The sequence below is a fragment of the Felis catus genome, chromosome B1 (assembly GCF_018350175.1).
Source record: "Felis catus isolate Fca126 chromosome B1, F.catus_Fca126_mat1.0, whole genome shotgun sequence".
In the NCBI taxonomy this organism is placed as follows: domain Eukaryota; kingdom Metazoa; phylum Chordata; class Mammalia; order Carnivora; family Felidae; genus Felis; species Felis catus.
The window spans coordinates 38,744,566-38,757,487 of NC_058371.1; the positions used below are offsets into that span (position 1 = coordinate 38,744,566).

Consider the following 12,922-nt stretch of genomic DNA (forward strand, 5'->3'; position numbering starts at 1 on the left):
CACCCCCTCCCACCCCCTAGCCCCGGAAATAGAGAAAGTCTAAATGTGGACTCGCCAACCAATTCTGACTCACACCTTTACTCAAGCTCCTACTTTGTACCATACACTGTGCTAGTTGCTTTAATCTATATTAACTCTTTAAATCTCACAGCTACATAGCATGCTGGATACCATTAACCTAATTTTGCCAATAAATAAAGTGAGTATCAGAGAAAATAAGTGGCTTGCCCAAGTAATTCAGACTAAGGTCTTCTGCTTTTGAGACTAGTGTTGTTTCATTATATCACTAGTGACCCAAGAAAGCAATCAACATCCATTTGGATGTTCCATTTCACATGGAAATGCATAGCTACAATTTATAAATGCCAGTCTTGAATGTGTTCATGCAAGAATTATAAACCTATAAACTGGTAATAGAAAACACTCAACATAAGATGCTCACAAAGAGAGGTTCATTGGAAACCTGTATAATAAATACTGACTTTAAAAAAAAAAGTGCTGACACTATTTCATACAGCTTTAAAATAGTTTATCCCCTTAAATCTCCCCTTGACTTTGTCCAACACACACACACACACACACAATTTAATTCAGGAAAATTATATCAAAACTGAATTCATAAAATCATTAAGAAGTTTAGCATTCTCTACCCACTGATAAAGATGCTAAAAAACAGGTGAATGACCCAAAGATAATGAGCAAGAAGAAATGAAATGCTGGATAATCCATAAATAGACAAGGAATAACTAAATGACAGGTAGGGCACATGTAACCTATATAATTTGTCGTCTTACCTCCCAAGTAGACTTAAATCCTAAAGTAGAGAGAGAAAATAAATATTTATAGCCTTAACCAAGGTATCAGCTCTATCAAGCATCCATATAATCGGATATTTCCCATCTCAGGAATAGAAGACTGCTCAACAGAACAGGACATCACAGAGCAAAGGCCTGTAAGATACTTGGGTGACCATCTAATCCAACACCTTCAATTTGCAGTTAAGGAACTTCTGGCCTAGTCAAGCAACCTGCTCCAAGCCAACAACCAATATCAGTGCCAATATGAAAGCCAACATCTCTCAGTGTTCTTTTCATAGCACCATACCACTGCTACCAAAGGTACACCATGGCAGCTAACACCTACTCATCACCCACAAATATTTGCTCGGGATGCAATTTATATATTGTAATCCAGGAAATACCACCATATACAATAACCACAGCTTGCCAATTTGGGAAACTGCTAAAGCACACTCTGCCTGTCCCTAAAACCCAAATTACTTTCTACTCACAGCATTCACTTATATCCACAGAAACTGGCCAAATGCTCCTCAGATATATTCCACTCTTATATTTCCCAAGGAGAAAGTGATACAAAAATCACCGCATGAAATTAATGAGGATAGAATTAGTACCTTCCCCAGAAAGCAATCTCTGGTGTGCCTTTCATGTAGATGGAGTCACTGGTGTCATTCAGCCCGTTGGTGATCCCACTAGAATAACCCATCACTATTCCACCATCTGCTGAGATACTCAGGACATCTTGCTGTCCTGCCACTGTTGTCCTCTCCAGAAACTGACTGCCTTCTTTAATGCGCTGCTGTATCATTGGAGTGAGAGGCATTTCAAAGCTAAAATAGCTATCAGGTTCTGAATATAATGTCTCCAAGGACTCAGCACTGTAGTATAAGGAAGTGTTGTCCAAAATGGTTTCAAACTGGGAGCTGTACACATCAGTAGAGTCCTCTGTATACGCAGGCCCAAGGACATCATCATCTCCTCCCCTAAAGTGCTCCTCTTGCTCAAGAATCCTAGAAAGAAAATAAGAATGAAGAATTTCAATATTAGGTTAATATTCTTTTTACTTTTTCCCTTTCAACCATATAACCATATAAGAAAAATAATATTCCGTAAAGCTAACAATTTTGTTCTTTGGGTTATGTCTTAATATATTTGAAAAGGAAGCTATCACAGAAACATATTCGGGTTGAAGAACCTCTTAGCATACATGTGCTGTCTAAATAATTTCTGTAGTTTCAAACTAATTTCCTAGTATGTGACTATATTTGAATGAAATATTAAACTCTCATTTTAGCCAACTAAACTCCACAAATTCAAATTGTTAACAGCCACTGTCATCCTTAATTTTAACAGAACACAGATAAATATACTGTGTAAACTTAATGGAGTAAAAATACACTAAACTTTCATCGGTCTATTAATACATTCTGATTTAAACAAGACCAACTGCCCTCAAGAGGATGAGAAGATTAGAATCCAAGGGCCGCCCCCTGCCGACAACAAGGCAGCACTGCAGAGAGTTTTCAGACCCAAAATTCAACAGCCAGCGAATGACCTTTAAAAACAAAAACAATTTTTTTAAAAGCCAACAAACATGTTTATTGAAAGGCTAACCAAAACAGTGAAAACCTATAAACAATTAATTAGTATGCAGCACTGTGTTCAAATATTAAAAATGAATATTAGGATAATTAAGTAAATTTTTTTAAACTCCATAACAGCAAAGCTCAAGAGTTAGAAAAACCTGGGGCTGAATGTTGGATGTGCCAATTACCAGCTATATCACTTTAGAAAACCTTACTTAATCTCTCTAAGTCTCAAATTCCTATAAATAACAATAAAAATAAAAAACTACCTCACGTAAATCTATTATGAGGATTCACAATCAACAATACAGTTGTCTTTCTTGTTTTTAAATTATAAAGGTCTATCACATACCAAATAGTATTCTGGGTCTCTTAATGGCTTCTCACTGCCCATGGAATAAAATGGGAAGCTCCTCCCTACCTCTCCATGCTCATTTCCCAACCCCACAGCTCCTTATGCTCCAACCACACTATTGAGTTTCAAATCTTCTAACTTTCCATAAAGACTTCATTTCACACAACTCTAGGAAGCACACATAGCTAGGCAGTCCAGCAGCTCTCCTTTGCACATTTTGTTCCCTTCCTCCCTGGAATATTCTTCTTCCCCATTTTCTGCCTGATTAACTCATATTCATTTCTCAAGTCTCAGCCTACTTATCATTTCTACAGAAAGGCCTTCTCTAAGCCATCAACTGAATTTATTTTTTTCTAGTATGTCTCTGTTATTTTCCTTCCCAGAACCTACCACAATTTGTGATCCTATAATTATTAACATGTTTATGTAGTCAGTGTTTATCTTTAGCAGTAAACGCCATGAGGGAAATGACCACAAGTTATTATCTATTTTGAACATTCTTTTATGTCCAGTATTTAGCAGGGTGAAGAACATCACAGACAGTCAAAAAATATTTGTGGAAGAAGGGAGAGGGGAAGGGTGGAATAAATTAATAATATGTACAATAGCAAAAGTGTATATTTCAGTGGGACTATAACTACTGAGCCATGTGCCGCATATCAAGGCTGCTTTTGAGGGACGTCTAGAGATTTTATGTGTTAGGGGGGTTGGGGAGGAAGAAGTGGAGAGGAGGAGTCCTGATAACCTTCCTAAAGGAGCATCACTCTAGGTGGATTTGTTAATTAACTACAGAGGAAAATGTATTTCCTTACACCAAACAAACAAAAAACCCTTCAGCCTTGACATAGATGTTCTCCCACATAAACTATAAAATGTGATGCAATGAGGACTGATGGATAAAAGATGGTACAAGTTGGAAATGAGAGTACATGACAAATGACTTTGCCAGAAGGAGCACTGTATGGTCAAGACAGCAATGAAAAGAAGTGAACAAAGATGAGTTATGTCTTCCATTTATCCAGGCTCTAAGCTGATATGGATGTCAGAAATGTATGGCAAGATCAGGAGGTACCATATCATGCTAAGATGATTTATCAGGCCCAAAATCAAAACATATGCTACTTTTAAGAAGGGATTCTCATGTGAATGCCACAGAACAACTGAATTCGAAAGTCTACTTCTGACCTCCTGACCTCCTTTCTAAACCTAGAAAACTGGGGCAACCCAAACCCAAACCTCTGCGTTCACACATGTATGCGGCTTGTATATAGGCACTGGTGTTGCACACAGAAGAAGTGCCTAAGATAGGATATAGTGACTATAGGATATGTCAAGAGTCCAAACCTTTTCATATTATTAAAGATAACCGTGGGGTATTTTAGTTACCTTAATGTTGGAAAAGTTGAAACCTGTCAAACATAAAAAACGTCAGAAATGGATCCGCATGAGTATGGTGTTCACAGCCTCTCTGTAACTCTGCCTCCCCAGTTTATGCCTAATGCACAGCTTTACAACAAGATCACTTTTATATCTTAGAGACTTAGAAGGAATCTGGCTTATAATAAACTCTCTTCCATTCTATAATAACAAGGACCCAGGATATTATGTTGAGTTCTCATGGACAAGCACAGGATAAAGATCTCTTATAATGTGTACAAGGCAACACAGACAGCAGGATGACTGTGGGAGCTCACCTTTCCTTGTCTCTCTCCAGTTCAGGTTTCTTCTCAAGATGTTCTTTGTTTTCCTTTAGGAAGACTTCATCCTCTCCACTCTCAACAAGAGGCAGAGGGGAAAACGTCCCTGAGCTGGTGCCCAGCTTCTCTGATGATCTCCAGGTTTCATCCCAAACACTCTCAGTTAAACCAACTGAATTATACAAACCAGCACATGAAATGAGATGGGTTGGCACTCTGGAAAGTTCTCTGTTTTCAGGAGAGGTGCTCCTTTCCAATGATATCTCAAAATCCACAGGATGCTGTATCTCTCTTTTCTCCCCTCCTGTCCACAATATTTCCACCCCTTGAAATTCCACGTGTTTGACCCGGCCTGGGCGTCCTGTGGAGCTACCTTGATCAGACCTCTTCTCTCTCAAAAGAGCAACACTGCCTGCAGAGGTATGTGTCACTGCTGGGCTCCCCAGGGAGGATATAGAACAAGCTGGCTCCTGCACATGGACAGCCCCTTTTCTACCATTATTAGTTATCTTGGAAAGTTCTGCCTGAGCTTCTCCAGTTAATAGTACAGTCTGATCCTTCTGGATGCTCAAATAAAAGTTCCCCTCAGTCGTAACTTCAGCTGAAAGAGGTATATCTGGTGCTTTTTCTTGGCCAGCAGGAAATAATTTTTTGGCTCCCTGTCTCTTTGTTTTATGAGGGACAGTGTCCAGCTCTTTATCCACCTGCTGAACTGAAAAACTAGAAATAGCATCTTTGTCCAGTACCTTTGTAGCCTGTAATGTTCCTGAAGCTTTTCTGGCTTCTGTGGCTTTCAGAGTTGAAATCAAGGAGTCAATGGGTTGTAAACTTTGTTCCTTGAGGTGACTTTGAGTGAGGGACTCTCTGGCATCTTTTGGTCTGTCGGTAACACTCTCAAGCCCAGACTGGTGGCCATGAAGAAGCTGGACCCCCAGCTGCCCTTGTGGGCAGCCTGGCAGAGACTCTGTATCAAACCCAAGAGAAGTTCTTAGGCCTTCTCCACTATCCTCCATGGTCCCATATTCTGGAAATTCATTTGTGACATTTGGTGGGAGTAAAGTGCTTCCTCCATGATCACCTACGAGTAGAACAGAAGGACACATAACTTGTTTTGAACAATAGGTTAGAATATGTAATGATAAATATCCACACATATTAGGTACTCAATAATCCTTATTTGATTCTTTCACTGTCTCCTGCCCTCAACCACTCTGCAACACATCATTCTTGTAACTTTGCCAATGGTCCCTTCCATTTAGCTTACATGAAAGTAACCACAAAGGTTTTAGTATAGAAAGAGGCAATCTAATGACACATGCCATATTTCACCCTCCTTTTGATAAAGTCCCACACAGAAAACTCAGTTGCTGCACATGCAAAAAGAGACTAAAATAAAATACCTATCACTTTTATGTGATACCATTTATGAGGCAGTAACTAAAATATTTATATTGGGCATAAAAACAAACAGCCTTACGATCCAGCCAAAAGTATCTGTGCAGTGCAATCTCTGAGACAGAGCCTCAGAACAAAGATATAATCTACCTAAAGTCAGTAAATACTTTTTTGGCTGGAAGCCTCCCCTTCACTATTAGATTTCTCTGGGGGGTGGGAAATGCCTCCAGAACATCCCTGGACAATGAGACTAAAGTCAAAATGGAATAGGATACTTCATGTGTTAAGAAAATTTTCCAGGATCCCAGCCACATAAAATTTAAAAGGTGTGTTACGTAGAACCCCAATATATGAAGCAGTGAAAACAATAATTAGTATATTTTTACTACAGTGAACCAAATTTACATTTTATTACTAAAATAGCAGTCATTGAGAACAATGAAAACATTCTGATGAAGAAAAATTTTAACTGAGAGTTTATGGAGACCAGTTACAGTTACATCAACCCCACTATCCAATTTTCTTCCAAACTTGGTTTTGGTTACTTTGTATCAAGAAAATCCTCATCTACAGTAGAAATGCAGTGTACTCACTTTAACAACTTTATTCAAAAGGACATTTGTTGTGTTGTTGTCGTTTTTTTAATGTTTATTTACTTTTGACAGAGAGAGAGAGGGAGAGAGAGAGAGAGCATGAGCAGGTGAGCAGGGATACCATATGTTAACACATTTCTTTTTTTTTTTTTTAACATTTATTTATTTTTGAGACAGAGAGAGACAGGGCATGAATGGGGGAGGGTCATAGATAGAGGGAGACACAGAATCTGAAACAGGCTCAGCACAGAGCCTGACGCGGGGCTTCAACTCACGGACCGCGAGATCATAACCTGAGCCGAAGTCATACGCTTAACTGACTGAGCCACCCAGGTGCCCCAACACATTTCTAAGTTAAGTTCATTTTGTACATGCCTTAGAATCAAGTTTTTCATGTTCAGTGTATATATTCAGACATTTATCTAACATTTCACTAAATAGGAAGGTTGTAATTCACAGTGCTTTAAAAACAACAGCACAACAGGGGCGCCTGGGTGGCTCAGTCGGTTGAACATCTGATTTTGGCTCAGGTCATGATCTCACGGTCTGTGAGTTCGAGCTCCATGTCGGGCTCTGTGCTGACAGCTCAGAGTCTGGAGCCTGCTTCGGATTCTGTGTCTCCCTCTCTCTCTACCCCTCCCCCATTCATGCCCTGTCTCTCTGTGTCTCAAAAATAAATAAATGTTAAAAAAAAAAAAGAAATGTGTTAACATATGGTATCCCCCAGTATGCAAAATATACGATCAGTAATACATCTGAGAGTATATACTGTTTAATATTCCATTTTTTAAACAATTAGAAATATATTTTTAAAATTAAATTTGAATAAGGTATGGATGGAATCCAAGAAGCACTTCTCTGTGATAGCAGTATTTATAACACCTTCATAAGACAAGACTAAGAGAATGTGGCTTGGTGAAATCTGAAGAGGGAGCATCTCTTCAAATCCTGATTTTGAAAACAAAGATAGTTAAAAACAGTAAGATTCCTTTTCCTCGGGTGCATATTGACATTTTTCCCTCTTTTAAGATTCAGTGGTTTGTAATATGCTCCCAAAATTATACTATTACCACTCTCTAATTCCAGAACATTTCACCACAGCCCCAAACAGACCCATATCTATCAGCTGTCACTCCCTATTGCCCTATCTCCTCAGCCCCTGATAACTACCAATCTTCATTCTTTCTCTGGATTTGTGTATTCTGAACATGTCATAAAAATGGAATCCTATAATATGTGGCATTTGTATCTGGCTTTTTTCACTTAGCACAATGATTTCAATGTTTATCCACATTGTGGCATGTATCAGAACTTCATTCTTTTTTATTGCCAAATAATATTCTATTGTATGGATATACCACAGTTTCTTTATTCATTCATCAGTTGATGGACATCTGTGTTGTTTCTACTTTTAGGTTATTAGGATTAATAAACAGTTGTATATAAGTTTTTGTGTCTACATTTATTTTCAATTTTTGTGGGTAATACATCTATGAATGGCATTTCTGGGTCTCATGATAATTCTGTTTCATGCCTGAGAAGCTCCCAGTTCTCCAAAGCAACTGCACTATTTTACATTCCTACCAGCAAAGTTTGAGAGTACCATTATTGTCCATCTTTTTTTTTTTTTTAATTTTAGCTGTCCTGGTGGGTACTGAATGGTATCTCACTGTGGTTTTGATTTGCATTTCCCTAGTGACTGATATTGAGCATCTCGTCATATACAAATTGGTAATTTGTACATTTTCTATCTATTCAGATCCTTTGCCCATTTTATAACTCAGTTACTTGTCTTTTTATTAAGCTGTAAGAATTCTTTATATAATCTGGACAGAAGTTCTTTATCAGATATATATACTTTGCAAGTATTTTCTCCCATTCTGTGGGCTGTCTTTCCCTTTAGTTGATGGTGTCTTTTGAAGCACAAAAGTTTTTAATTTTGATAAAATCCAACTTATCTACTTTTTCCTTTCATTGCTTGTGCTTTTGGTGTTATATGTAACAAATCATTATCCAATCCAAGGTCAAAAAATTTATTCCTATGTTTTCTTCTAAGATTTTTACAGTGTTAGCTACTACATTTAGATTTTTAATCCATTTTGAGTTAACTTTTGTATATGGTGTGAAGTAGAGACCTAACTTCATTTTTAATGTTGGATATCCAGTTGTCCCAACACTATCTGTTGAAAAAACTTCCATCTCCCACTGAACTGCCTCAATATCCTTGTAGAAAATCAACTGACCATAAGTTTAAAGGTTTATTTCTGGACTCTCAATTCTATTCCATTGAGCTAAAAGCCTATCTTGTTGCTGGTATTACACCATCTTGATTATCATAGCTCTGTGGAAAGTAAAATCAGGAAGTGTATGTTCTACTTTATTCATCCTTTTCTAAGTTGTTCTGACTATTCTGGGCCCCTTCCATTTCCCATATGAATTTTAGGATCAGTTTGTCAGCTGATATTTTGAGAGAGACTGGGGTGAATCTGTAGAGTACTGGAATCTTAACAATAATACTATTACATCTTTTGACCTATGCCATAGACTGTCTTTCCATTTAATTTTCTTTAATTTCTTTTAGCAAATTTTTATAATTTTAAATACACAAATTTTGCATTACTTTTATTAAATGTATACCCCTTAGTGTTTTATTCTTTTTGCAACTGTTATAAGTAGGATTCTCATTTTTAAAATTTCATTTGCAGATTATCCACTGATAGCACATAGAAACATAATTGGTTAATGTACACTGAACTTACATCTTGTAACCTTGCCAAACTTTTTAAGTTCTAATAGCTTTTTTATGGATTCCTTAGGATTTCCTATATACAAAATCATGTCATCCATGAAAATAAATAGTTTTACTTTTTCTCTTCTTTCTTATCTGGATGCCTCTTATTTATTTTCCTTGTCTATTTTCCCTGGCTAAAACCTCTACTATAATGTTGAAAAGAAGTAGTAAGAGCAGACAACCTTGTCTTGTTCCTAAATTTAAGAGAAAGCTTTTAGTTTCTCACCATTAAGTATAATGTTAGCTGTAGACTTTTCACAAATGCGTTATATCCGGCTGAAGAAGATCCCTTCTATTCCTAGTTTGTCAAGTGTTTTTATCATGAAATGGTGTCAAATTCTGTCAAATGCTTTTTCTGTTAACTGAGATGCTCATGTGAGTTTCGTCTTTTTTTTCTAGTAACCATTATTATATCAACTGATTTTTATATACTGAACCAATCTTGCATCCCTGGAATAAATCTCATTTGGTCAGAGTGTATAATCCTTTTTATATTTTGCTAGATTCAGCTTTCTAGTATTTTTGCTGAGCAATACTGGTCTGCAGTTGTCTTGTACTATCTTTGTCTGGTTTTGGTATTAGGGTAATGCTGGCTTCACAAAATGAATTGGGAACTATCCCTATGTTGGTACCTTTTTACAACTTTTAAAAACATTGTTCACGTTTTACACTTTTTTAGGCTTTTAACAGTTTTCTCTGTGTTCATCAGTTTCTTCAACACTTCCAAACTATAAATTTATTGTTAATATGCAATGAAAGAAAATGGTCAATAATCCAAAAAGATGTTTTTCTTTCTTTAACATAGTAAAAGAGCTTAAAGTAGATAGAGAAGTATTTAGTCCCCAGTAGGATATATTTCCTTTAGATTTTAAATGTTTTTCATTATTTCTCTAAGCTAGGGTATACCTTTACAAATATTCAAGGATCAAAGAACATAGAATTTCAAAGATTGAAGGGATTTAAGAATTAATTCAGCCAGCTAACATAATTAAGGCAGGCAGCTGAGAAGGCAGGTTCAACTGAATGATGTACTCTACCAAAATAAATAAAAGTCAGAGCTTATCTATTCTACCTTCACTATGCTTTACATCCCTCCCTGCCCCTCCATCTTTATTGGTAGTAAGGTACTCTAATATGTGTGTCTTCAAACTTTTCCCTGAAACTTAAAAATCTTCTGAAACAGTTATCCAAAACCCAGCCTCATTTTCCCACTTTGTTCCTAAAACAAAAGTTTATGTTGCTTTCAGTAGTTCTGCACTGCCTAGAGAATAAAGTCTAAAGTCCAAACTCGTTGATCTAGAAGTCAGGATCCATAACCCAGTCCCAATGTATCTTTCTCAAACTATTCTCTTTCTCTTGCTCAACCCCCTTTTCAAATATGCTCTACTACTGATTCTCTAACTGAAGGAGGTGGGCAGCACATGAATACCTTGAAAAGGTATATGTACTGGAAATTAAGTTAACTATGGATACACTCTTGTGTCTGTGCTCAACCTCTTTTCCCCATAGGATAGGTTTTCTTCCCATCTCTAAACGACCAGATTGTTTTCATCTTTCAAGACCTAACTCAAATCCCCTCTTTCATCTTTCAAAAACAAACTCAAAGCCTTCCTTTAATCACCAGCCCTTATAAGAAGTCACTTCTCCTCCTTACAAATGGCAAGAGAATTTTAGCTGTGTACTACATATTGTACAAACACATGAAATAAGTGAACGTAATATTACCTCATATTTTAAAGCTTTAAAAGACTACAATTTTTAACCTATCAGAAGTGTTTTAACAAAACTGTCCACAGTTACCACTGAAGCCATACATACGTTTAACATCAAAAACATACTATAATGAAATCTATTTAACAAAGGGAAAAAATATATACTTTATCATTTAGAGGTCTACTTTGTTCTAACAGTTTAAACTCCCATCTGTAAAACAACCACTAAAATAAACACTGGTACACTGGTCCAAAGAGAAGTGACCAGAAAAAAATCAAGAAAAGAGGACTCAATGAAATTAATCTCTCCATTCTATAATTAATACTTGTCATTAAAATGTATCTCATAAAGGAGATGGCAAATGCCTCAGCTGTGGGCAACAGCTTGTGATATCTTGATATAACAACTTGGCAACTGATCAAAGAAAGACAAAAGGAAGAAGGGAAAAACCAAAACCCTGCATGACAAATCGTCCTCTTTACTATTCCAGTCAGTTCTCCTGCTCTAAGTTTACTGTTCTAATAAGTGCTATTCTAATAAATGTTGTTTACTTCTAAACTAAATAAGAACTAGCACAGACTGAGAGAAATCAATGCTCTGAGAAGCAAAATGACTTGACTAAGGTAAATGAAACGATGGTCAACAAAGTATTCTAGAAGAATTACAAGTCAGGACTAGATTCCTACTCTTTTATTTCTCAGGAGTAAATTGCTGGAAAAAAAACTAAGAGGCCTCTGAGTTGTCAGACCTTTATTTCTAACAGCGATATTACCAGACACAATAAAAAATGAAAAATCTTCTAGTTGTAGCTCCTAGGTAGAAGTAGCCTTAAAGACCACATGACTCTTAGAGTGCTCATCACAGAATTCAGCATAGCACCAAATCTTTCAAATAAGGCACCTGTTTGTTAGAATGCAAGAGTAGTTTATTTTTGCTGTTTGCATTTCAAGTCACCATTCAAACTGTATTTGACAACAAACAAAACTTCATACAATATTAATCCTGACCTTTTTATTTGGAATTTCTGATTTATTCCTTATGTTTAAAAATCGGGACTATTTATATTAGGGTGATTAAAAAAAAAGACCCAATTCTTCTTTTACTATAAAGATTTTTTTTTCTGCTCCCTTTTGAAATAAGGCCATAGATACTTCCCATAAATACACAGATACTTCCAAAATTCTTTCAAATTCAGCAAACATTTATTAATTACCTGCTACGTACTAAAAATAAGGGGATTCAAAACTGAATGTTGCCAAAGCATGAAAAATCTGTTTAGCATGTTAGAAAAAGTTATTCTGGTAGCATGTGAAGGGATGTACAGGGAAGAATGAGCACAAATAGGCTCAGGAGTAACAACAGGCTACTTGCAATAGCACAGGTGAGGTGATATGTGCCTGAGCCAGGGCGAAGGCAGAAGGGACAGAGCAAAGACACAAGAGGCTGCTACATCTCCCACTCCAGCCAGTATCCACACCCAATATCACCTCATGCCCTCTGCCCAGCCCTCTCTAACTTCAACATGCTTCCACAAAGCTACTGCTCAGTCTATGCCAACTGCTGTGGGCTCTTATACCTAACTTGTTAAAGCTTTTCCTTCACCTCTGTCACTCTGTATCTATTACTAATGTAAGAATCCAAGTGAATACTGAAATAGCTATTTCTGTTCCAGAAAGTCTTACTGAATTACTCTTGCCTAAATTTGGTCTCATATCTTAGCAAAGGGATTTGCTAAGTATAAAAAAAGAACTTTAGCACTTGCCTAAATAGAAACCACACACTAGTAGAATCTGAATTAATAAGAGTTCATAGCTTTTCTACATTTATTTTTCCCTTAAAGGAATGAAATGTAGTGTCAATGTGTAGGAGGGAGGGGAGAAGAGAGAGAAGACCAGCTTTTCACATTCAAGTGAAATATATATACTTTTGGGGGTATCTATTTATATTCCTTTAGGAGTCACCCTTTTCTAATAGGAATATTATCTGCTGTTT

General features: G+C 36.7%; 1 protein-coding gene across 24 annotated transcripts in view; it reads right to left on the reverse strand.

Annotated features, from left to right (window-relative positions):
• Window positions 1-12,922, reverse strand: part of PSD3 (pleckstrin and Sec7 domain containing 3) — a 785,560-nt gene that overhangs the window by 434,219 nt on the left and 338,419 nt on the right. For all 24 annotated transcript variants that reach the window (XM_045055432.1, XM_045055440.1, XM_023252529.2 and 21 more), the window contains 2 exons: window positions 4,436-5,516; window positions 1,415-1,810 (listed from right to left, as the gene is read on the reverse strand). In XM_045055432.1, coding sequence (XP_044911367.1) covers window positions 1,415-1,810; window positions 4,436-5,516 — 1,477 coding nt within the window. The remainder of the gene's footprint in view (window positions 1-1,414; window positions 1,811-4,435; window positions 5,517-12,922) is intronic.